The sequence below is a fragment of the Leopardus geoffroyi genome, chromosome C1 (genome assembly GCF_018350155.1).
Source record: "Leopardus geoffroyi isolate Oge1 chromosome C1, O.geoffroyi_Oge1_pat1.0, whole genome shotgun sequence".
Lineage (NCBI taxonomy): Eukaryota > Metazoa > Chordata > Mammalia > Carnivora > Felidae > Leopardus > Leopardus geoffroyi.
This window is the reverse complement of record NC_059328.1, coordinates 108,792,410-108,817,269: the sequence shown is the minus strand read 5'-3', so window position 1 is coordinate 108,817,269 and position 24,860 is coordinate 108,792,410. Positions and strand designations below refer to the sequence as shown.

At 41.9% G+C, this 24,860-nt stretch overlaps 1 protein-coding gene and 1 non-coding gene across 5 annotated transcripts in view; one reads left to right on the top strand and one right to left on the bottom strand.

The window, feature by feature from the left end:
• Nucleotides 1-19,642, bottom strand: part of PLEKHB2 (pleckstrin homology domain containing B2) — a 43,336-nt gene extending 23,694 nt beyond the window's left edge. The window contains exons 1-5 of one of the 4 annotated variants that reach the window (XM_045479340.1): nucleotides 19,509-19,558; nucleotides 7,700-7,744; nucleotides 7,170-7,246; nucleotides 2,321-2,473; nucleotides 692-794 (exon numbers count right to left, since the gene is read on the bottom strand). In XM_045479340.1, coding sequence (XP_045335296.1) covers nucleotides 692-794; nucleotides 2,321-2,407 — 190 coding nt within the window. In that variant the 5' untranslated portion in view covers nucleotides 2,408-2,473; nucleotides 7,170-7,246; nucleotides 7,700-7,744; nucleotides 19,509-19,558. Of the gene's footprint in view, nucleotides 1-691; nucleotides 795-2,320; nucleotides 2,474-7,169; nucleotides 7,247-7,699; nucleotides 7,745-19,508 lie in introns of all 4 variants that reach the window. The other 3 variants (XM_045479338.1, XM_045479339.1, XM_045479342.1) reach the window with 3 other exon arrangements.
• On the top strand, nucleotides 10,480-10,551 carry TRNAR-CCU. Its single transcript has one exon. It is a non-coding gene; the product is annotated as a tRNA-Arg (tRNA).
• Nucleotides 19,643-24,860: the final 5,218 nt, after the last annotated feature.

The window sequence follows — 24,860 nt, the reverse complement described above, 5'->3', positions numbered from 1 at the left end:
CATGGAATAAATGTTTATATTGAAGAGGAACATGTATGTGAAATGCAGAGCAGGCACTCTGACAAACTTCTCTGGATTATATGAAAATGTCACTTACATATGAATGTTTTAATATAAATGAAAATCACAATAATCTGTTAGTGAACTCTCACAATGTCCAGAATTTACTCATGGGAGTGATACAGAGTGGCCAGAAAGAAAAAAAAACTCTTCCACCCCACCCCCCAAATTTCATTTAATCAGTGTTGGCTCCATATCCCTTCTTCAGAGAAGGCAGATGGAATAAGAACCATCAAAGGAAGGGAAAGCCTTCATAATACAGATGTCCGTGCTTTTTAAAAAGACATTTACATAAAAAGAACAAGCTCTAAGAACCCATTCAACTACACCCGTTACCCAATGTGCATCTAGAGAAGAAAAAAGAGCACGTGCAGAATGACTACATGCTAATACCTCCTGTCATTCTCACTCTAACGGGGATCTCGCCCGGACAGCTTGCCCAGACACAGAAACTAGGACCAGAGTTATTAGAGATGGAACAAGGCCCTATTACATTTCTTTCACACATCCTCTCAGTCACTTATTCTGATGCCTGAAAGAAAACTCCATTCTCATGCTTCTCCCTTCCTGATAACTGGAAATAAAACAGGACACTTTTTAAATTATACACATAAAAAAAACCCAAACTTACAAACAATCATCTGTGCTTTCTGCACAAAGACTGATAGTTTTCCCATCTCGGCAAACAATCTGCAGCATACAGTCTTTTGACTTCCCATCTGGAGGCTGAATATCTATGAAACATAAGTAGAATAAAGAAATATTTACATAGTTTTTTTTCAAGATTTATTCTTACCTAACAGCTCCGATAAGCAAAAGACCAGTACTTCAGAACATTCCAATTACAAAACATCTTTGTCCTGCTCCACAGAACCAAGCACATAAATCACAACTCTGTTCCAATTAAACTTAGGTTCCTTCTAAAAGGCAATTCACATATAGAGATGTACAGAAGAGCCCAGATATTACAAGAATAAACCCCACACAATGAAAAGTGTTACAAAGCATCAGGTAACAGAATACTTACTGCTTTTATTCACAGGAAACACTAAACTGGATCACTGCTTTAAAAGTGAAAATCATATTTTTAAAGTATCTGGGTACCAAGAAATAAGGTCTATGATATTTGAGCTTGGTTTAGGTAGATTTCAACAGCTGGCCCATGGACACTGGTGTTTCAAGACCTAACATGTAGGAGTAAGATGTTACAATACCAATACTTACTACAGGCACATATGCCACTTGTGACTCTTTAATTCAAAACCTATTATGTAAGAGCAGGATGTTTCAAACATCAATGTTTACTAAAACAGATTCTTTATTCCAAACAGAAACAGAGCTAATAAACAGGGAAGTCTATAAATGCCATTAATTAGAAATAGAGGGGTGCCTGGGTGGCTCAGTCAGTTAAGTGTCCAACTCTTGATTTCAGCTCTGGTCATAATTTCATGGTTCGTGAGTTCAAGCCCCACATCAGGCTTTGTGCTGGTAGTGTGGAGCCTCCTTGGGATTCTCTCTCTCCCTCTCTCTCTCTGTCCCTTCTCCACTCATGTTGTCGCTCTAAAAATTAAAAATCTAAGTCTATACTTATTAAAAATCTGTTCCTTTGGGGCGCCTGGGTGGCGCAGTCGGTTAAGCGTCCGACTTCAGCCAGGTCACGATCTCGCGGTCCGTGAGTTCGAGCCCCGCGTCAGGCTCTGGGCTGATGGCTCAGAGCCTGGAGCCTGTTTCCAATTCTGTGTCTCCCTCTCTCTCTGACCCTCCCCCGTTCATGCTCTGTCTCTCTCTGTCCCAAAAATAAATAAACGTTGAAAAAAAAAAAAAAAATTAAAAAAAAAAAAAAATCTGTTCCTTTAAAATGAATATAAGGGATAACTCCAAAAAGCAAAGTATCATGGATTTTTAAGTAACTGACTGATGTTGTCATCAATAAGATGCCCGTTCCGAGTCACAAAACCTATACTGCCTATGTTGGTTCCATTCTTCCTGGGGATCCCAGAACTCTGTTTCCCCACCTTCTCCATGAGACAACAAGGAATGTGAACTGCTGGGTTTAATTCAGATGAGAAAATTCAATCTGCCCCAATCATATGATTCATGATTCAAGTATCTAGGTGTCCACTGTGGTTACCTCCCAAATGAAACCCTTCTTTGGTCTGCTAATGAAAGCAAAATGAGTAAGAAAGAGGATTCAATTCCCACCAAGAATGGGGAAAGGTAGAGGACAGAAGCCGGCCACAACAGACTCACTTTCACTTACCCCGACACTCGTGCCCCATGCGGATGTTGATGCAGTCCACCGGCATGTGGACCTTATCCTCAACACTCTGCCGAGTTTGGTCATCATAATAGATCAGGTGACCATCTGACCACAGGTCAAACCAATTCTTCTTCCAACGCTTCAAAATAGTACCTGAAAAAAATGAGAGAGATTTGCTTTACACTAAAACAGTAAGGACTTTATCCTCTAACCCACAGGTAACAGAAACAGGAAACTTTCTCTGGCCCCATAAGTATACCTGCATACAAATGCCCAGAGCACTACATCAAAATAGAGATGAAAGCAGATTGCTTGGACTTCAAGCTGTATTACAAAGCTGTAGTCCTCAAGACAGCATGGTATCAGCACAAGAACAGACACTCAGATCAATGGAAAAGAACAGAGAACCCAGAAACAGACCCACAAGCATATGGCCAACTAATCTTTGACAAAGCAGGAAAGAATATCCAATGGAATAAAGACAGTCTCTTCAGCAAGTGGTGCTGGGAAAACTGGACAGCGACATGCAGAAGAATGAGCCTGGACAACTTTCTTCCACCATACACAAAAATAAACTCAAAATGGATGAAAGACCTAAACATAAGACAGGAAGCCATCAAAATCCTCGAGGAGAAAGCAGGCAAAAACCTCTTTGATCTTGGCCACAGCAACTTCTTACTCAACACATCTCCAGAGGCAAGGGAAACAAAAGCAAAAATTAACTATCGGGACCTAATCAAAATAAAAAGCTTCTGCACAGCTAAGGAAACAATAGCAAAACTAAAAGGCAACGGACGGAATGGAAGAAGATGTTTGCAAATGACATATCAGATAAAGGGTTAGTATCCAAAATCTATAAAGAACTTATCAAAACTCAACACCCAAAAATCAATCCAGTGAAGAAATGGGCAAAAGACATGAATAGACACTTCTCCAAAGAAGACATCCAGATGGCCAACCGACACATGAAAAAATGTTCAACATCACTCATCATCAGGGAAATACAAATCAAACCACAATGAGATACTACTTCACACCAGTCAGAATAGCTAACATTAACAACTCAGGCAACAACAGATGTTGGCAAGGATGCAGAGAAAGAGGATCTCTTTTGCAATCCTGGTGGGAATGCAAACTGATGCAGCCCCTCTGAAAAACAGTACGGAGGTTCCTCAAAAAAGTTAAAAATAGAACTACCTACAACCCAGCAATTGCACTACTAGGTATTTATCCAAGGGATACAGGTGTGCTGTTTCGAAGGGGCACATGCACCCCAATGTTTATAGCAGCACTATCAACAATAGCTGAAGCATGGAAAGAACCCAAATGTCCATCGACGGATGAAGGGATAAAGATGTGGCGTATATATATACAATGGAGTATTCCTCGGCAATCAAAAAGAATGAAATCTTGCCATTTGCAACTACGTGGATGGAACTATAGGGTATTATGCTAAGCGAAATTAGTCAGAGAAAGACAAATATATATGACTTCACTCATATGAGGACTTTAAGATACAAAACAGATAAATATAAGGGAAGAGAAGCAAAAATAATATAAAAATAGGGAGGGGGACAAAACATAAGAGACTCTTAAATATGAAGAACAAACAGGGTTACTGGAGGGGTTGTGGGAGGGGGGATGAGCTAAATGGGTAAGGGGCATTAAGGAATCTACTTCTGAAACCACTGCTGCACTATATGCTAACTTGGATGTAAATTAAAAAAAGAAAAGAAAAGAAAAGAAAAGAGAAGAGAAGAGAAGAGAAGAGAAGAGAAGAGAAGAGAAGAGAAAAAGAAAGCAGACTCCAATGGCACAAACACCCGTGCTGTACCAAGGCTACATGCAGCTCACGCTAAAGATACTAAGAATGCTGCTAAATTAATAGGCCCAAATTTTCAAAAAAAAGTTCAATAAAACCTTGATTTTGTTAACAAGCACTGGTGAGGATGCAGAGAAAAAGGAACCCTTGTACACTGTTGGTGGGAATGTATATTGGTGCAGTCACTACAGAAAATGGTATTGAAGTTCCCCAAAAAATTAAAAATAAAAAGACAATATAGTCCAATAATTCTACTGGGTATTTACACAAACAAAACAAAAACACTCACTCAAAAAGATACATGCACCTCTATGTTTACTACAGCATTACTTACAATAGCCAAGACAGGGAAGCAATGTTAAGTTGCGAAGTATCCATGGACAAACATGAAAAGGAAGATGTAATGTTTATATACAAAGAAATATTACAGTTATAAAAAAAGGAGACTGTGCCACTTGCAATGACATGAATGGACCTAGAAGGTATTATGTTAAATGAAATAAATCAGATTGATAAAGACAAATACCATATGATTCCACTCACATGTGGAATCTAAAAAAAATATATGAAATGAGTCAGTCACTGGAATAAAAGGCACAGCATAAGGAGTAAAGTCAATGACACTGTAAGAGTGATGTATGGGGACAGATGGTAGCTACACTTGTGGGGAGCACAGCATATATATATATATATATATATATAGAGAGAGAGAGAGAGAGAGAGAGAGTTATATACCTGAAACTAATTGTGTCAACTGTTTTTAAAAACATTTTTTAAATAGAAAATGAACATCTAATATTTTATCTTCTCAAAACTTTCCCAGTACTATTTAACTTTGCTAGACTGTTCAGAAAACATGGCACTGTGAAGTCTCTATATACAGATAACAATAGTACCTTCCATTTTAGGGAAAATATGTTTTTCTTTTTCTTTAAGGGCTTTCACATCTATTCTTCTCTAACATTCACCTTCCCTTAAAGCCCATGGGTGTGGGAGGGTGGCTCAGACACTGGAGGCACCCACAACCAGGACGCTGACCCCCATCCTGTGTGCATCCCTACTACTACCTCACATGTCCCTTTCAGTTTAAGGAATTCACCCTGTCATTTGTAGGGCTAGGCACTCAACTTCATAAAACTCAAATATCTCTGTCAGCGAGAAGGGAAAACTAAAAGGCCAAGTCACTCCTACCCTTTCCTCACACCCAGACACTAAGTACCATATCCTTTGTTCCCATAGATCCCACTCTGTTGTTGGCGGCCATCATGCACAAATCCCATTCTGTGTACCTCTCCTTATGCTCCTGTGGCTGCTACCAGTGTTAACCAAATAGGCAACACATCAGCCTTCCAAACTTTTTACCACTATCAGGTACCCTCCTTGCTGAGAGGGGCATCCACAGCACTGGCCCAAACTGATAAATAAGTGACATTAGCATCCATGTGATTGGCAGTCCCTGAGCTATACAGAAACTACCCAAGAGAGCCACCAAAACAGAGACAGGTGGAATCACTGGATTAGAGAGTTCTACCCAAATATTTCACCTGCCACCGAAGCCCTGACTGCCGATTCCCAAATTAAGCGTCCTCCAGAGCCCAGAGGTCCTAAGGGTCTATGTGGCAATGGCAAGAAAAGGAGCCTGGGAGACCTCTTTGCAAACATGTAATTATCTGTGTACCTCTGCTACCCAGTGAATATAATGCATTTCACCTCATTTTACTTTATTGTGATTGATAGTTCTGCTTTTTCAAAGAAGGAAAATCAACCCACACATTGGCAGATGGGGAAATGGAGTAAATCTTCTGAATATACGGATTTGAGATTGTCATGGACCAGGACACTGGAAAAGTCTATACAACTTATTTAAAAGACATCTATTTTGTGTACGTCATCATGCTAGGCACTGATGGGTGGGGAGAGGGAGCAAAAAACAATTGTCAAAATGGTCACTGTTCACTTACGCTGACAGGGAGACTGCCCTCAGTCAAGGGCGCAGTAAAGCCTAAGGAGAAAACCAGAGGACATCCAAAGGGCCAGGAAAGGAAGGCACATATATCCTCAAAGTCTGAGCAAGGCTCTCTTCATACCCTGACAATTTAGGGAAGGATAGGATCACAAAATCCAAGACAAGAAAACTTACACAAAGCCTGGGGCTAGGCTCCAATACGCCAGGACTTTCTTTTTAAAGCCAACATTGTAATGGCTCTCTCTATTCTTAGAATACAGAACTGTCACAGACCTTGAAGGACACCTGGTTCAGCTCCAGGTCTGGGAATGTAGAACTAGTGACAGGACAAATAAGCTGAAAGCTTCTCTCCTGGTAGAAAGTGTGTCAATGTTGAAATGACACAGTCCTGCGTCTGAATACAGGTTTGCTACCCTGTGTTACCAAGTTACCAATTATCACTGAAATTCAATTTCTTCTACTAGAAGAGCTGTTGTGATTACATAATATATGTAAAATCTTTATAACAGGGTCACAAACAAGCTTCACAAATAATAGCTTTTATAAACCATCTAAGGTATGCAGTCCATTCTTCACAGTTAGTCTCCATTTTAGCTAAGTTCTAAAAGTATCCCCCATACAGAAATTTGTATCTCAACAATAAAGAGTGTAAACTACAGCTCAGGTTTTTTCTTGAGTCATAAATGATGTCACTTTTCCCTTAACTCTGCTGTTTCTAGAACAGCAGAATAATCTGTTTACTCCTTCTTCAATGAGCAGTCAGTTCTCCCTGCTCCAGAACATACCATGAATTCTACTTCTAGTGGCAGTCTCAGAGATGAACAGACAGTATATGAAAGATGATCACACACACAGATGAGTCTAAGAATGTGAATTCAACTCCATAAAGAATTGAGTCTATTCTGCAGAGTCCTTTTGGAGATCCAAAAGACCTTCTTTAAATAAACTCATTCCCTCAGGTCTAATCTTCATCCCTATAATTAAAGTCTCCAGTACTTCAGAATCTTAGTCACTGTTCAATCCCCAGACAAGGCAGGTATTTCCCGCAAAAAGAGCAGTACCTCCATGCTAATGTATCAGAGCTCAGCTTGGTTACATTCAAGCAGGGCCTCAGGTCAGCCATGAATAATACAGCATGCTAGTGAGAAAAAGAGAAAAACCAGCAGGGATTACCACCATTCTCTGGTTTCTGTCAAGGCAGCAACCAAGAAAGAACTCTGTGTGAACAGAAACACAGCTCACAGAGCTGTAAAATTTCCAAGAGAAAATCCAGAGCAACAATATTAATAAGACTTTGCTATTTTTTTTTGTTTGTTTGTTTTTGAGAGAGAGAGAATGCAAGCGGTCAGAGAGAGAGGGGGAGAACAGAATCTGAAGCAGGCTCCAGGCTGAACTGTCAGCACAGAGACCGACACAGAGCTTGAACTCACAAACCACAAGATCATGATCTGAGCTGAAGTCAGATGCTTAACAACTGAGCCACCCAGTCCCCCTATTTGTTTTTAAGTGTGATCTATTTCAGCAACAGAAATAAATATGTACCCTAAGGCAACACTAAACCCAGACCAAGGTGCTCATGTCCTGTACTTACTCTGTCGCAGCAACCAGCCACTCTTCACAAACGCCATCTTTCCACCTATAAAAAAAGCCAGGTTCAAAGTTACACCCAGAAAAGAGAATGGCCCACATGAGCTGTTTTTCACTTACAACACTTCTGACACCAAACGTGTGGGGTCTTTCCAACATTAATAACCAATTCTCCCTATCTCAGGACACCAACTGGATGTCTACTGATTCAACCCAATTCTGACCTGGAGTTAGCATCCGACCCCACAGGTTCCAGGCTCAGTTCCACAAGAGTGCTCCCACTTTAGACACAAGTCCTGAGTCTCCAGTATTTCTGACCTACTAACTGGGAGTTCCCACAACCTCTCCTCAAATTTGATAATCTGCCAGAATTGCTCACAGAACTCAGGAAAAAGCATTTTATTTACCATTGCCTGTTTATCATAAAGGATATAACTCAAGAAGAACAAGATGGAAGAGTGAGGGCAAAGTGCCTTCTCTAGGCACACCACCCCCTCAGCACCTCTATGCGATCATCAACCCAGAAGCTCTTGGAACCCTGGCATTTAGGGGTTTTAAGGGAGGTTCCATTAGGTAGGCATGATTGATTACATCACTGGCCACTGGTGACTGAACTTAATACCCAGGCTCTCCCCATCCCTGCAGGTCCAGGGATGGGGCTGAAAGTTCTAAGCTTTTTTTTTTTTTTTTTTAAGTTTATTTATTTATTTTGAGAGAGAGAAAGAGAGTGTGTAAGCAGGGAAGGGCAGAGAGAGAGACGGAGAGAATCCCCAGTGGGCTCTGTGCTGACAGTGCAGGGGCTTGAACTCATGAACCGTGAGATCACAGCCTGAGGAGAAATCAAGAGTTGGATGCTTAACTGAGTCCCCCAGGCGCCCCTGAATGTTCTAAGCTTGTAATCACAAGAGTGACCCTCAGCAACCAGCCCCATTTTGAAGTTATCTGGGGACCCACCAAGAGTCACCTCATTAGCATAAACTTATGTATGGCTGAAAGGGACTTATTATGAAATCACAAGACACTCCTAGCACCTCTATCTCAGGAAATTTCAAGGTTTGTTTTTTGTTTTTTTTTTTTAAGTTTATTTTTGGAAGAGAGAGAGCATGCACAAGTGGGGAAGGGGCAGAGAAAAAGAGAGAGGGAAACACAGAATCCAAAACAGGCTCCAGGATCTGAGCTGTCAGTGCAGAGCCTGATGCAGAGCTCAAACCCATGACCTGAGCCGAAGTCAAACACTTAACCAAATGAGCCACCCAGGATCCCGGAGAAATTACAAGGTTTTAGAAGTTCACATATTTCTTATTACATCACAAAATCACAGCCATCTCTCCATTCTCATCCCTTTCTGTGTCAGCTGAGGAAGGGACCAAAGCCATTTTACCTAACTGGCCACTTGGCATTTACCTAATACCTCCTCAGTGGGGTCAATATAAACCCTCCCCCCACCTTCCACTCTAGGGTTTGGCCTCAACACTCTTACCTACCTTATGAAATCTAATGCCACTCAAGAAACATAAAGCAGCCCCAGGAACACTAAGACTCTGTCAAGGACCTGTAGCTTCTCCTAACATGCCCAGTGTCCTGGGGCTCTGGGGTCTGCTGCCTTAGCTTTATATTTGGTGTGCCCAGTTGACTTCACACAGCCCAGTCAGATGTGAACTGGTGTCAACAGGCAGAGTGGCCCGGTCAAAGCAGAACACCAGAAGTCAAGAAAAGGTGCGATAAATTTAACTCCATAAAAATAAAAATCTGAGTGACAAAATAAAAAGTCAAAAAGATAAAAGATTAAGAGAAAACACAGGGTTGCCTGGGTGGCTCAGTCGGTTAAGTGTTTGACTTTGGCTCAGGTCATGATCTCAAGGTTCACGAGTTCAAGCCCCAAACTGGACTCTCTGCTGTCAGCTCTCTGCCCCTCCCAGCCCCCCATCTCTGTCTCCTTCCCTCCCTCCCTCTCTCTCAAAAATAAATAAACTTTTAAAAAGGAAAAAAAAAAAAAAAACATTTACAATTATATGGCAGCAACAAGCTAATTTCCTGCATGTACAAAACTCACATATAACAAATGATTATCATCAGGCAGTTCACAAAAAAAAACATAAATGAGCAATAAATTTGTAAGACATTCAATTTATCTCTCAATTCAAGAGACAAAATTCAAAACACAAGTTAACAATATTACCTATCAGATGGGCACAAATGAAAAACACTATTATATCCAGAAAGAAGTATGTATGATGGCAGGAACAAAAAATGTTGCAAACTTTTGGGAGGAAACTTTGACAATATCTATCAAAATTTTAAATATTCATAAACTCTGACCCAGCGATCACCATTACTAGGATTATACCTCATTGATACATGTGCAGAGGTTCACCAACATATCTGTGTATTTGTGGTAATATCACTTATACTGGAAAGAACTAGCTCCAATCAAAGTGCCCCACATCAGAAGACCACTCAAAGGATACCCACCCTCCACACATGTGACAGATCATTTCGCAGATGTTTAAAAGGGGGTAGAACAGTATGTGCTGATACCTGCGTAATTGTTTTGTGGAAGGAATCAAAGAAACTGCTAAGGATGTGTATCTGAAGAGAGGAGAGAGGCAATGCTGGGTATGTATCAGAAAAGTGACTATTCAGTCCTATTACACCTTTTTTGTGGTATTTCAAGCCCCCAATGCAGGGCTTGAACTAACTAATGAGATCAAGAGTGGGACGTTCAATCAACTGAATCACCCAGCAACTTCTATCCTTTTTTTTTAATCAACAGATTTTAGAGGCGCCTGGCTGGCTCAGTTGGTAGAGCGTGCAACTCCTGATCTCACATCATGAGTTTGAGCCTCATGTTGGGCATGAAGATTACTTAAAAATTTTTTTTAATTAAAAAAATAGATTTTTTTTTGGAGGCTGAAATTATGGGCCACTTTGGTTCTCTACTTTAGCATTTTTAGGTATTCTCTTTAAGGGTTAGTTAGCAAAACAGAGCAAAAGCCCAAGTAGGCACCTGAAAAGAACAAATTAGTCTCCCCACCTTTAATTTTTCCCACATCTAAGTACGGCTAAATTCTCCCCTCTCCAAACCTTTGCAAAAAGAGCTCCACAAGCTTGGTTCATCCTATACTCCAGCATCTCCAAAATCTCATACTCTAAAGGTTCTTAATGTCCTTGCAATTTCTGCCAACTCATGCTATCTGTCGTCACCAAGAAAGGAAGTTTTCCATCTTTCCCCATTTTTCTCCCACATATTTAGATGCTCAAACAGTCCCAGGTGAATGAGAATCAGAAAGGCAATGTCTCCCCCTTTCCCCCAGTGGATATGCAGGTGCACTGGCAGGGAAACCCACCCTAATCCAAGGCTCTCTGTTAGGCAAAATGAATGTTTCTTTATTATTTAAACTGGGTTGAACTGGTTTCCTAAAACTTGGAGCCTAAAACATCCTAAAACAATCATTTAGTTCCAAACGGACACCACCATATTTTCATCCAACACATATCCTTTGAGTGCTAATATGTTCCCAGCCTGTGGTAGGCACTAAGAACACAGCAGGGACCAAGCCAAAGTCCCCGTTTTTACGTACTTATACTTTAGTAAAAGCAACAGGTCAAACTTATAAATTAAACAGATGGGTGATGCAATGTTATAGACAGCATTACATCTCGAACAGCTGTGTTATTACCCCAGAACATCAAACCACATTCATTCATGCCAAATCCTAGGTAATTATAGTAAAGTGTCTACCATCGTAACATGAATTCTTGGTCTGTATCTCATGTGAAAAAGAAAATATCTGGGAATAGGCCAAAAATTACTAGCAGGTATTGGGAGCTACCAAGTCACAATACGATTATTATAAAACTTGGCTGCAAAGTTGTCCTACAACTTTGCTGGTACTTCAACAGCTGGTGGTTGTGTAAAAATGTGGAGCAATAGAAAGATGTTTCCTGAACTTTTCTGGTAACTTTTTTGTATTCTCAAATGATTCTTGATATCATTTTGACTCTATTTGCTGTCATTCATAATAGATAAAATGTCAGACCAGTGTTAACACTGGTAAGAACACCTTCACTGGGGCACCTGATTGGCTCAGTCAGTCAGGCACCTGACGCAGATTTCAGCTCAGGTCGTGATCATAAGGTTCATGGGATCAAGCCCCGAATCAGGCTCTGCGCTGACATTGCAGAGCCTGCTTGGGATTCTCTCCCTCTCTGAAATCCCCTACTTGCGTGCCTGCTCTCTCTCCCTTTCTCTCTCTCTCAAAATAAATAAACATTAAAACAAAAAAACAAAAAAAACCTTCATTTACTCAAAGGTCTTTTAAGAAACTGAGTCCAACAATTTTACATACCTGTAAAACCATTAACAACGCTAGCACCCCTGAAAATAGAGTGTCAAAAAGGAAGTTCCAAATAAAACCTTAAAAACCTTGAGATTTCTTATTATCTACCAACTGCATGGGTCAACATCTGAGTTACTCATGTTCTCTTTGGTACTGCCTTGGCGTAAGCCTGGGTTTTACTTTTCAGGTATCTGGCACTCAAGGTATGTCAACAATAGGAATCTGATCAGCTGACTTGGGAATCAATTTCAGGCCATCTGAATAAAAATTCAAAAAGAAAAAAAAACAACTTCTACATCAAGGGGACATCGTAAACATACCTTTGGTGTGCTTATGTAAAATAATTCAAAACCATTAGAGAAAGAGAAAACTATTATAACAAGGTCTAAAGAAACTTAAACTGGAATTATCAACAGAAACTCGTGACTTTGTGAAAGGGTAATTCTGTGGACTCAAGTAGCTTCTTATCTGGTATCATCCTGTCTATCTTTAGTCATTATGTGGGACAATCTCACATGCACCCCATGTCCAGATTTTTATCTCTGATACTGATCTTCTCAAAAAGGAGTCAGTGCTCCTTGAAAATCAGCTGGTTACAATTTAGGGACAGGAAACCGCAAGTTGTGCCTACTGTCAAAAAGCAAAGACACGTGGCACCTGAGTGGCTCAGTCAGTCATGATTTTAGCTCAGGCCATGATCCCAGAATTGTGGGATCAAGCCCGGCATCAGGCTCTGCGCTGAGCATGGAGCCTGCTTAAGATTCATATCCTCGGGGCGCCTGGGTGGCGCAGTCGGTTAAGCGTCCGACTTCAGCCAGGTCACGATCTCGCGGTCCGGGAGTTCGAGCCCCGCGTCAGGCTCTGGGCTGATGGCTCAGAGCCTGGAGCCTGTTTCCGATTCTGTGTCTCCCTCTCTCTCTGCCCCTCCCCCGTTCATGCTCTGTCTCTCTCTCTGTCCCAAAAATAAATAAACGTTGAAAAAAACATTTAAAAAAAAAAAAAAAAAAAAAAAAAGATTCATATCCTCCCTCTCTCTCTCTCTCCCTCCCTCCCTCCCTCCCTCTCTCTCTCTCCCTCCCTCCCTCTCTCTCTCTCCCCTGCCCCTGACCCTCTCGCCTGCTCATGCACACTGTCTCTACAAATAAAAATGTAAATTAAACTTTAAAAAATTAAAGATGCTTTCAGGAAGGAATGTCTTTAGAAAGGATTAAAAAAAACCAACCAGCTGAAGGAAGAGCATCTAATAATGCCAAATCGAAAACAATAATTATAGTTCATTAGAACCAACTGAGGATGAAAGGCATCCTAAGAATAAAATGATGACTAAAACCAAATACACTGCTATAGAACCTGTTAGAGAAAGCACACAACTTCCGATGTGAGTTTGGATTTCACCCAACTGGGGGCCCAGGGGAGGGGGGTGTTAAAAGAAAGTTTAAGCGCTCTGACTTGTATAATACCTTCTCCTCACTTGATAATTCAAATGATTATTATGGTAATAATAAGGGGTATTTGTTGTGTTTACCAAGATGCCACAATTTCTTTTTTAAGACAAAAAGTCTAGACTTCTGAGTTAAGGGCTCAAGTGTATAAAACTTAGCAGTAGAGAAGACTGTAGGAATAGACTTCATTCAAACCAGCCTAAAACTTAAACCACTGGAGAGCAGGACTTTTAGGAAACAAACCTGGAATTCACACCCGCAGGAATACAGAGTCCGGTTACTTGTACTTGCTGGGCAGGCACTCACAAGCCAGTCTCCAGAAAAGTCAAAAAGAAGAAAATATTAAAGCCCCATGATAATGAAAGCCTCCTCAAGCACCCTGTGGGATCTTCACTCTAGTCAGGCAATATCACCCACACAGCACATCTTAGGGGGACTGAGGCAAGGGCATTTTGCCATCTAGCAGACACAGCAAGGTGGGCACTCAACTGAAGGCAGGAAAACAAGTTCTTTATCTTCACTGAAGAGATGTGTGTCCTTTGTGACTACTAGCCTCTTCTGTCAGGCACCAGTTTGTTATCACCAGCACCATATGCAGCATATTGCCTCATCAGCCTTAGTCTCAGCCTCCAGCAGCAAGAGCAACCTTGCCTCTGGCTCCCAACCCACAAGCAACAAGCAACATCTTTGTAACACAATACAGACCCTCCACACTATGCCCTATAAAGAAGATAAACCAAGGGCAACAAGTTCTTAAATAAGCCGTTGCCAGTACCCGGCTCCTTAAATGACCCACCTCACCTAAGCTGGACCGCAGCTATATCTGTCTAGAATCCATACCCTGCCAAGCTCCTGAACCCTGACCAGAACAGAGGAGACACTGTCACTCAGTCCTGCCTTCAGCCTTACAGAGCATTCACATGTCACTGCCTAAAAGAGGTATCCTACTATTCATTGGCCTAGGCCAATTCCTGATCCTACTAGCCTGCCCTGCTTTGAGGTTACCTAGAAACAGTGCTGGGGCGGGGGAGGCAGACTTTAAACATCCATTTTTTTAATTTTTCTTTCTGTGTTAAACAAAAATATTACGGTTATGTAAAATCCGTATTTTTAATCACTAAACACTGTAATTCACAGCAGAGTTATTTTTTTTTTTTTTTTTTTTTTTTTATTTATTTTTGGGACAGAGCGAGACAGAGCATGAACGGGGGAGGGGCAGAGAGAGAGGGAGACACAGAATCGGAAACAGGCTCCAGGCTCCGAGCCATCAGCCCAGAGCCTGAAGCGGGGCTCGAACTCACGGACCGCGAGATCGTGACCTGGCCGAAGTCGGACGCCCAACCGACTGCGCCACCCAGGCGCCCCAGCAGAGTTATTTTCAAAGAGAGAAGACACACAGTGATATTAAAATGAGAATCCAAGACAAAAGATATACCAATAATGTCAAGATTACCCATGCTAATGACGGCTTTGCTATTTTTTTTATGAAAAAAAAATCCATAATAGATGGATTATTAGGAGCATAAACAGCTAACTCTGCTCCCTCCTGAAATGCAACTAAAATGAGTTAAGGGGAAAACAAAGCATAAATCACAGAGAGACCAGCCGCAGAGACAAAAACAGATGACCCATGTTCAAATCCTGACTCACTCACTTATAGATAACTTTGGGCAAGTTATTTAACTTTTCCAAGGCTTAGTTTCTTAGCCCATATAATGAGAATACCAACACCTACTTGATAGATATTTGGAAAATTGGGTGAAAAAACATGTAAATATTTGGCATACTGCCTGACATTTATTAAAATTCAAGAATTGGTAGCTGCTCATGCAGCAATTACTATTATCACTATTACTTCCTCACTAGCACATGAATAAAAATTTGCCCAGAACATTCCAGAAGACAGAAACACATTAGGTGGCTTCTCAAATGGCTTAGAAGACTTAATAAATTAAGATGCTCTTGAAGGTCAAAATTTAAACATATACACACTAGAAGTAAAAACAAAAATCTTGTAGACAAACAAAAAACTTCCCTGAATACAGAACCAAATCCATCTTTAAAGGAACAGGAATATTTTTTTGCCTTACTTTGCTGAAGTCCACATCACTTCATAACTTATTTCAACGCTTCACTATTTATATCCTGGAGCAAGATCTACTGCATAAACTAAAGCTCATCAGATAAAAGTCCTGCTGTTGGGTCTCAACAGAATAAAACACCAGCAAACTAGCTGCAAAATACCCACATTACACACATGCCAGAAAACCTATAGGAAGTTTTAAACATAAACCATATTCAACAATTCATATTATTTTTTTAAGTTTATTTATTTTTGAGAAAGAAAAAGCAAGCATGAGCAGGGGAAAGGTGGGGGGCAGGGGGGAATTCCCACAGAGGCTCCATGCTGTCAGCCAGCAGCCCGAGGCAGGGCTTGAGCTCATAAACCATGAGATCACGACCTCAGCCAAAATCAAGAGTTGGACACCTAACCAACGGAGCCACGCAGGTGCCCTTCAACAATTCAAATTATTTAAAATGTGAACTGAAATCATTTTAAAAGCACTGAATCCAAAAGAGATTAATTTAAGAGGTAGAAAGAACATTGCCTTTGGAATCTGTCAGTTCTGAGCTCTGCCTTTTACTAACTGGTATGACTTTGAGCACAATACTAAACCTCCCAAGCTTCACTTTTCTTCTTACCTGTACAACAGGACACTACTAGTTATCTCATAGGGGGTTAGTGTGAAAATTAAATGAGATAATATGCCCAAAGAGCCCTGTAGGTGCTCCAAAACTCAGAACTGCTATAATTACGTTACTATTTTAAGAAATGCAATTTAGAGTTGCGTGTCTACAACTGACTCATTCACAATATCCTGGTTCCTCTAGTTAGCCCTCTCTGTACCTTAACTGTAAAAGTTCCTACCTTTTCAAAGGGAGGAAAACTCTGTCCTTCAAAAATAATAGTGTAGGGGAAGGGCCTGGGTGGCTCAGTCAGTAGAGTGTCCAACTTCGGCTCAGGTCATGATCTTGCAGTTCATGGGTCCGAGCCTGCTTAGGATTCCCTATCTCCCTCTCTCTACTCTCCCCAGCTAGAACTCTTGTCTTTCTCTCTCTCAAAAAAAAAATAAACCTTAAAAAAAAATGATAATGTTAGGGGCACCTGGATGGATCAGGTGGAGCGTGTCACTCTTGATCTCAGGGTGGTAAATTCGAGCCCCATGCTGGGTGTAGAGACAACTTAAAAACAAAATTAAAAAAAAAAAAAGTTTTTCTAATGTATATTTACTTATTTTGAGAAAAACAGAGCATGAGCAGGGTAGCGGCAGAGAGACACAATCCCAAGCAGGCTCCATGCTGTTAGCGCAGAGCCCGATTTAGGGCTCAATCTCATGAACCATAAGGTCATAACCTCAGACAAAATCAAGAGTTGGATGACTGACTGAGACACCCAGGTGCCCCGAAAAAATTTCTTTTAAATTATAACCATTTTTTCTTAGGTTTATTTTACTTATTTTAAGAGAATGAGAGAGAGAGAGAACATAGGAGGGGCAAAGAAAGTAGGGGAGAGAGAGAGAGAATCCCAAGCAGGCTCCCACTGTCAATGTGGAGCCCAGGCTCAAACTCACAAACCACGAGATCATGACCTGAATGGAAATCAAGAGTCGGATGTTTAAACAACTGAGCCATCCAGCTGCCCCCCCAAAAAAGTTTTTAAATAACAATAATGTAAAGGCAACAAGAAGTCCCAAGTGTACCCTAAATACAGGGGACAAGAATTGAGTGAGCCATCATCACTCAGAGGTCAGTGTAGCGTTGGCACTACAACCATTGGCAGTAGCAACCACTTCTTAACAAGCCTAATACAAGTACTCATCAAAGGGCAGACAAACTAGACAGATAAGAAAGTTCAACTGTCTGTGCCCATGATCAAATTCAGAAGCAAATATACAACCAATAAAAATGACAGCCCACTTTTTGTAACATGTTTAATAATTTATTTTACTATCTGCAGTTTTTTGTAGTTAGAGACACTAACCATTTTTAATTTCTTTACACATGTAGAAAAAAGAAAAAAGGCAGAGGTAAGGAGAAAGAAACCAAATATTCCTGTAGGGTGGCAAACTGGGAAGCATAGCATAGCTCCTAGGGAGAGTCAGGAAAAACTAGTATCTTCCAGAAGAATAATAGAACTATCACAACAAGAGTGGTATCTGTTCTTTCTATACCACTGATGCACACATTTCATAAATTCAGTCCTTGAGATTATTAGGAATTTTACTTACAAAATGTACTGACATCATTAAAAATATGCTAGTGAAGAACCTTTGTCAGATTCTGAGTTATTTTCTGCAGCCTCCCTTAGAAAGCATTTACTGAACACTACCTCATCTGCCAGGATGATCCTCCAACATATGTTGGATTTCTGCCCTCAGAGATCAGATCAGTATGCTGCTGGGGGGGGGGGGGGGGGGGGGTTGGGGTGTGAAGAGGAGGAGTCAAGTAAAAAAATCACTACCAGGAAGAGGAAACCCTAGACATTCTCGTTCCCATGTACAGGCTGGCCCTTAGATAACCTGGCTGCACAAGCACATATAGGCAAATATTTTGGTCATTGATTTGTTCAACAAATAAAGAGAGCCAAAGTAAACAGGCAGCTAAACAGTCCCAGCTCGGCCCTAATTCCCCTCGTGACTTCTGACAACTCACTTCCTGCACTGGCACTGGTTTCCTCAAAGACCAGGAGACCCTTTCCTCCCTTTAAATACAAGGGAACTGCCTCTGGCAGTGGCTCCACCCGGTCCTAATCAGAGGAGGTACTTAAAAAAAAAAAAAATTCTCAGGGACTTGGAGTCAATGGTGTTGGGAATTCATCACGGTGCTCTAGATTTTTTGGTAGTGTGACAGTCGTACCTCATTCCCTCCACTTCCCTGAAAAAACGGGAACTTACTATTCGTTCATTTACAAAGCCTCTTCTATGTAATTTACTCTACATTTGAGATAAAAACAAAAAACTCTATGTCAACACTAAATAAACCCCCGCTGAGGTTCAGAGTTCCTGATCTGGATGAATGAAAGGATCAGATGTGGAAAAAGTACAACCAAGGCCCTAAGACTGCACAGCTAAGAGTAGGTGAAACGAAGCGGGGGCCGAGCGCACCCGCGAGTGCGGAGTTTCAATGCCGTTCTGGATTCCTTAAAGAGGGTGCGATCTCCGTGCCGGAGGGGAACGAAAAGAGCCCAAGTCTCCTCGACCAGACAGCCGGCACTAGGACACCCGAGCTGGAGGAAAAGACAGCGGGACGGGTGGGAGCACCTGCGGGGAGCGGAAAGGCAGCGAGCCGGCCGGGAAAAACTGCGGGAAGCGGAACGGCTGCGGGAGAGCTCGGGCGGGGCTGGGAGACTCTAGGGGAGGCTCTGGAGAGGCCAGCACCAGGGAGGGGAGAGGGCGCGGGCCGAGGGCAGTCCCTGCAGAGCGGCGCGGAGTTGGGCGGCTCCAGCCTGGTAGAAGCCGACGGTGTCCGCTCAGAGGGTCGCGGGGTGGGCAGCTCTAGGGAAGGCTCTGGAGGGGCCGACACGGTGGAAGAGGAGGGCGCGCGCAAATGGACGGCTCTAGCAGAAGCTCTGGTGGGGCCGACACGAGCAACGGGAGAAAAGAATGTGGGCCGGGGGTCAACTCTGAGGGGCGCCGAGTGGGCGGCGCTAGAGGAGGCTCTGCTGGGACCTACGCCCGGGAGGGCGTCCTCTCGGAAGGGTGCGGTGCTGGGCGGCTCAAGGGGAAGCTCAGCAGGGACCGACGCTAGGGAAGGGGAGGGCGCGCAGAGCGGGGCAACTCTAGCAGAGGCTCTGCAAGGACCGACACTGGAGAGGGGCGGGACGCTAGCCGAGAGGGGGTCTTCTCGGAGGAGTACAGGGCTGAGCCCCAAGAGAGGCTCCAAAGGGACCAACTCCAGGGGATGGGGAGAAGAAGGGGCGCAGGCGGGTGGGTCCGGCTCGGGGTCGCCGGAACCAGACAGGGACATTTACCTGCGAACTATCGGGCCGCCGCCGCGGAGCACAGAAGCAGGGCGACAGAGCGCAAGGACGCCGCTGAGGCTCTCTGGCTGCAAATGCCCCACGCCTGCGTCCTGGCCGCCGTCCAACGTCACACCGCCGTGGCGCATGCGCCTGGCCGCGCGGGGCATGCCTGGAATGGTCTTGGGGGCCACGGCGGAGCCTGGGTATTCGCGGGGAGGGGAGAGGAGGAGAGGGGAGGGGAGCCGAGGGGAGGGCAGGGGAAAGGAGAGCTGGCGAGGGAGGGGAGGGGGCTGGGACATCCTCAGTTCTGCTGGAGTGGAGGGAGGCTTACTTTTCAACTGAAAAGGAACTGTTTGCACCCTGATCTTGCATCTAAATATAACCCTCCAATAAAAAGAGCCATGGCTCCTTAGAGAAATGAGTGGCTCTAGAGGTGGGGCAGGAAAAGTACAACCTAGAGTCTGGAGCTTGATGTAGGGCCAGAAGTAAGGAATGCTCAAAAAATAAACCGTGGAGGCGTGTCATAAAATACAGAAGTCAACCTGAAAGAGCTCTCCATGGCCAAATCTGGAACAATTTGAGCAGCAAAATAAGTTATACATAATTGGATTATAACTTACAGTGTAAAACAAGCCCTTCTTTTGTAAATAAATTATTAAATAAATTAATGGGAAGAAGAGAAAAGTTTTTTTTTTTTTTTGTAGAGGAATTCTAATTAATCATCCTCCATTCTGAGGGGCTATTAATCTCCACCCACCCACCCCTCAATCTGCATAATGACTTCCTCCCAAAGAGTAAAGTGTGAGAAGGGGGAAAAATAACTTTACAGTGGAAAAACCTGACAAACGCTACTCAACCATGTGATCAAGGTTGACATCAACAGTGGCCGTAAGTCATGTTGGTAATATTTAACCCTGACATGATGTAATGAAAATGTCACTTTTCCTGTGCTCTTCCACCCCAGTGGAATGAGAAAAACATCAGGCAAATCCCTATTGAGGGATGTTCCGCAAAATACTTCACCAGTATGCCTCAAAACTATGAAGGTCATTGAAAACAGGGAATGACTGAGAAACTGTCAGGTGCAGTGAGGGATCCTAGATGGAATTCTGGAACAGAAAAATTGACAGTGAAAAAATTGGTAAATTCCAAATAAAGTCTTGACTTTAATAATAATTACTAGTGATTTTTAGTTTTGAAAATTGTGCCATGGTTATGTGAGATGTAAGCATCATGGGAAACTGAATATACTAATTTTTCTCTGCAAATTTAAAATTATTTCAAAATAAAAATTTTATTTAAAAACAAAGAAGGCAATGGAGGGGAAAAAGAAATGTTAGTTATCTTTACTGAGAAACTTTTATGGTGCTTTTAAGCCCCTGTGGGGCCTCTAGGGTCAGGGTTGGGACACTTCCTGGAAAGTGGCCTGAGGGAATCTTGGGCAACTCTACTCCTGAAAGGTAAGTATTGTGTAAACATTTATCAAGCTGTGCGCTTAAGATTTGTTTTCTTTTCTGTGATAAATAGCAAACATGTAACTGAGTTAATTTTTTTTTTTTTAAAGATCAAATTGATTTTATTCGAGGATTCATGAATAGGGCAGCATCCTATCTAGCAAATAGAAAGGAACTCCAATGAGCTGTAGAAAAGGAAAGGTTTTTAAAGGTGGAAAGAGGACAGAACAGGAAAATTATTAGCAAAGAATGCATTGTTTCAGGCAAGGATGCCTTCCTAAGGGGATCTATCAAGCAGATTAACTCAGTATGCTGACCAGGTAATTCCATATTGTATGGTTAAAGGTTACATTCCTGGGAGGTTGAAACTACACTTAGGTATTGAGTCTTGGTTTGGTAGTGTGGAATTTGGCACAAGTGACTCCCTTTGGGGAGTGCTCTCTCATTTTTAACATCTGCATGTAAACTCTTTCTCTCTCTTTCCACTGCGCGTGTGCGCACACACGCACACACGCGTGCGCACACACACACACACACACACACATTTTTTAAATTTTAAAAATTGGAGGAAAGGCCTGTAGTTAATGGGCTTCAAAACTCCAAACTGAGATGGCAAGAGCTCCTGTCTTAACCTCGCTTCTCTCTGGGAAAAGAAATTCAGGGTGGGGAGTCCTGTGATGCTTTCCAATCTAATGTTTTGTAAAATAGTGTGACTTAGTCAACAAAGAGTTCAGAGATTGGAGTCTTCTAGAATTCTTCCTGGTCCCCACTACCCAAGAATAAGCCTGAGCAAATTACCTGACATCACTGAAGTTCCTGACCATCTCAGTAAAGTGATAAGGCTAGCCCTATCTTCTGTGTTAATCTTAGGTATCTTTCAAGGCTTGGAGTTGAAATGTCCCAAAATACACAAGCATTTTGTCTTTGAGCAATGGGGCTGTGGATGACTTATTTCTTCATACTTTTCTGTATTTTCCAAATTTTCTTCAATTAATCACTTGACTTTAAATCACTGAGACAACAGGAAAAAGGTAATAATTGAATCCAATTTGGTTTAAGTGGATGTTCCAGGAGCTGGAGCAGGAAGTGTCTCCTAGTAAGTTTTCTGGTTTAGTAAAATTGGCTTTCTTTCCTTCTTTCTTTCTTTCTTTCTTTCTTTCTTTCTTTCTTTCTTTCTTTCTTTCTTAATTTTCCAATCTCTAATCTGAATTCAGGTCAAAACAGTTCTCTTATGCTATTAATACACTATTCCACCATACATAGCAGAGCTCACAAGCACTCACCATCACCATGTTTTGTGCATGGTTACAAACACTTTATTCAATAAAGGTGAATTGAAAAATCACAGTGTGCCAGTCACTGGTGATACGAACAGCAACTTGCAGATCCTAATCAGCCTGGACTACTGGGACTCCATAAGTGGAAGCAGGAGGTAAATGAAAGTCTCCTCTGGAGTGTCCTGACATGCTCTCAAATCACCTAAGTCATTTTGACACCGGCATGCCCAACTTGCTGCCACTAGGCCTGGTGCTGCATTTGATCTGAGGATGGTTGCAGGGCACTCTCACGAGGAGCAGTGCTCAGTAAAATTGGTTTTCTGTCCAAGTTTACTGACAAGAAAGTATAGGAGGAAAAAGGCCAGCTGTGGGGGTAAGAATACCTGCTTTCCAGCCCCATATCTGCCAATACTGAATATGTGTCCTCCGGTCCAGAACTGAAAGAGGGCTTCAAGGAACCACGCTAGGACTCCATATTCATCGGTCGCCTTGCTCCATGGCTCCATAGAATTTGTGGTCCTCAACTTGGTCAAACCAAATTATGTGCTCCCTTTTTTGCCCTGTTTACTAGTACTAAAATTGAAAAAAGAAAATGTTAAGTCTTTTGTGGTTAGAAAAGAAAATCTAAATAGGAAATGCGGATGCCTGGCTGGTTCAGTTGAAAGAGCATGGGACTATTAATTCATGGGTCATGAGTTCAAGCCTCAGAGATGGGGTGTAGAGGTTACTAAAATACATACATACATAAGTACATAAACTTCAATAAAATAAATAAGACATGAAGTAATATGTCATGTCTCTCCATGCCACATCCCACTTTATTTGGAATGGAAATCTTCTAGTGAAAACAGACTTGACTTTTGGGTCAAGCTAAAGTGAAGTCCAGCCTAGGACTAGGAAGCTCTTTCACTCAGCTTGCTATACCTTTGCTCTTCCTAGACAGAAATTCTGAAACGGTCTCTATTGGGTAGGAAACAAAGAGTTTTTGCATACTTAAATTTGACTTTATTTTGCCCTCAACATCTACTGAAAAGCCTTAGGTTTCTTCAGACAGTTGAGCCACTTCTTTTGGGTTTTTGCCCACTATAAACATGAAACTGTCCATGCACACGAGAATGGGAAAGAGAGCTGTTACTGTCCCTGTTCATAGGCTATTTCTCACCACCTTTCCCTCTCCCTCCTCACACCTGCTCTGCCTATTTAAACCATTTACATTAAAGTGAGTCCCTCTCCTCCCTCATTCACCACGGCCTCTATTACTACTTCAGTTTGCTGTGTTGCTTGTTAAACACCTACTATCTATTTCATAGAAGTCTAAAGAGGGAGTAGAAGACCAAAATGTGTTTTTGGTCTGCCATCTTGAGTGAGAAGCTTCGGACCCTAATTGCTTTCTACATGCTCAACTGTCTGTAAATATCTGGTCAACCAATAGTATCCTTAAGTTGTTTTCCAGGACTATTCAGGATTCCTTCTTTTAAAAATACCTTTTCTTGGGGTGCCTGGGTGGCTCAGTCGGTTGAATGACCGACTTCGGCTCAGGTCATGATCTCACGATTTGTGAGTTCGAGCCCCACGTCGGGCTCTGTGCTGACAGCTCGGAGCCTGGAGCCTGCTTCCGATTCTGGGTCTCCCTCTGTCTCTGCCCCTCCCCCTCTCATGCTCTGTCTCTCTCTGTCTCAGAAATAAATAAACATTAAAAAATAAATAAATAAATAAATAATAAAAAATAAATAAATAAAAAATAAAAATACCTTTTCTTGGGGCACCTGGGTGGCCCAGTAGGTTGGGTGTCCGACTTCAGCTAGGTTATGACCTCATGTTTCTGAGTTCAACCCGCATCGGGCTCTGTGCTGACAGCTCTGAGCCCTGAGCCTGCTTTAGATTCTGTGTCTCCCTCTCTCTTTGCCCTCCCCCACTCACATTTTTTTTTTCTCTCTATCTCTCTCTCTCAAAAATAAACATTAAAAAAATAATAAAAATAAAAAATAAAATAAAATAAAAATAACTTTTCTAGCCTGGCTGGCTCAGTTGGTAAAGCATACAACTCTTGATTTCAGGGTCCTGAGTTCAAAGCCCATGGTAGGCATGGAGACTACTTAAAGTAATAATAAAATCATTAATAAAAAACAAAATAAATAATAATAATAATACATTAAAAACACATTTTCTTTTACCTTAACAGGGTTTGGAAGGGAAGAGTAGATCCCTATGTTTAATCCAATATGCTGAACCAAAACAGTTTTGCACTCTTAAAAACTTTGCCTCCAGCTAGATAGTAAAGGGAAAAAAGTGCTGTTCTCCTATTAACTCCTCAAGTTTTATGCAGAAGGAACTCAAACAGATTGACATGAAAAACCCTAAGACTCCAGTATAAAAACAGGCAAAAAATTATGAGTAAATCATTCACACAAGAGAAAACACAAATACAACAAATGAATCTTGTAAATGAAGCTTGCCTGTGATCTAACAAATTCAAATTAAAACAAGTGGTTTTTCAGTGATCAAATTTTAAAAGTTTTTTAATGAAATGTTAAATACAAGGATTTGATGAGACAGTGAGTGGCATACAGTGCTTGTGCAACTATAGATTGGTGCAACCCTTCCAGAGTTAAATTTGATATAAGATTTAA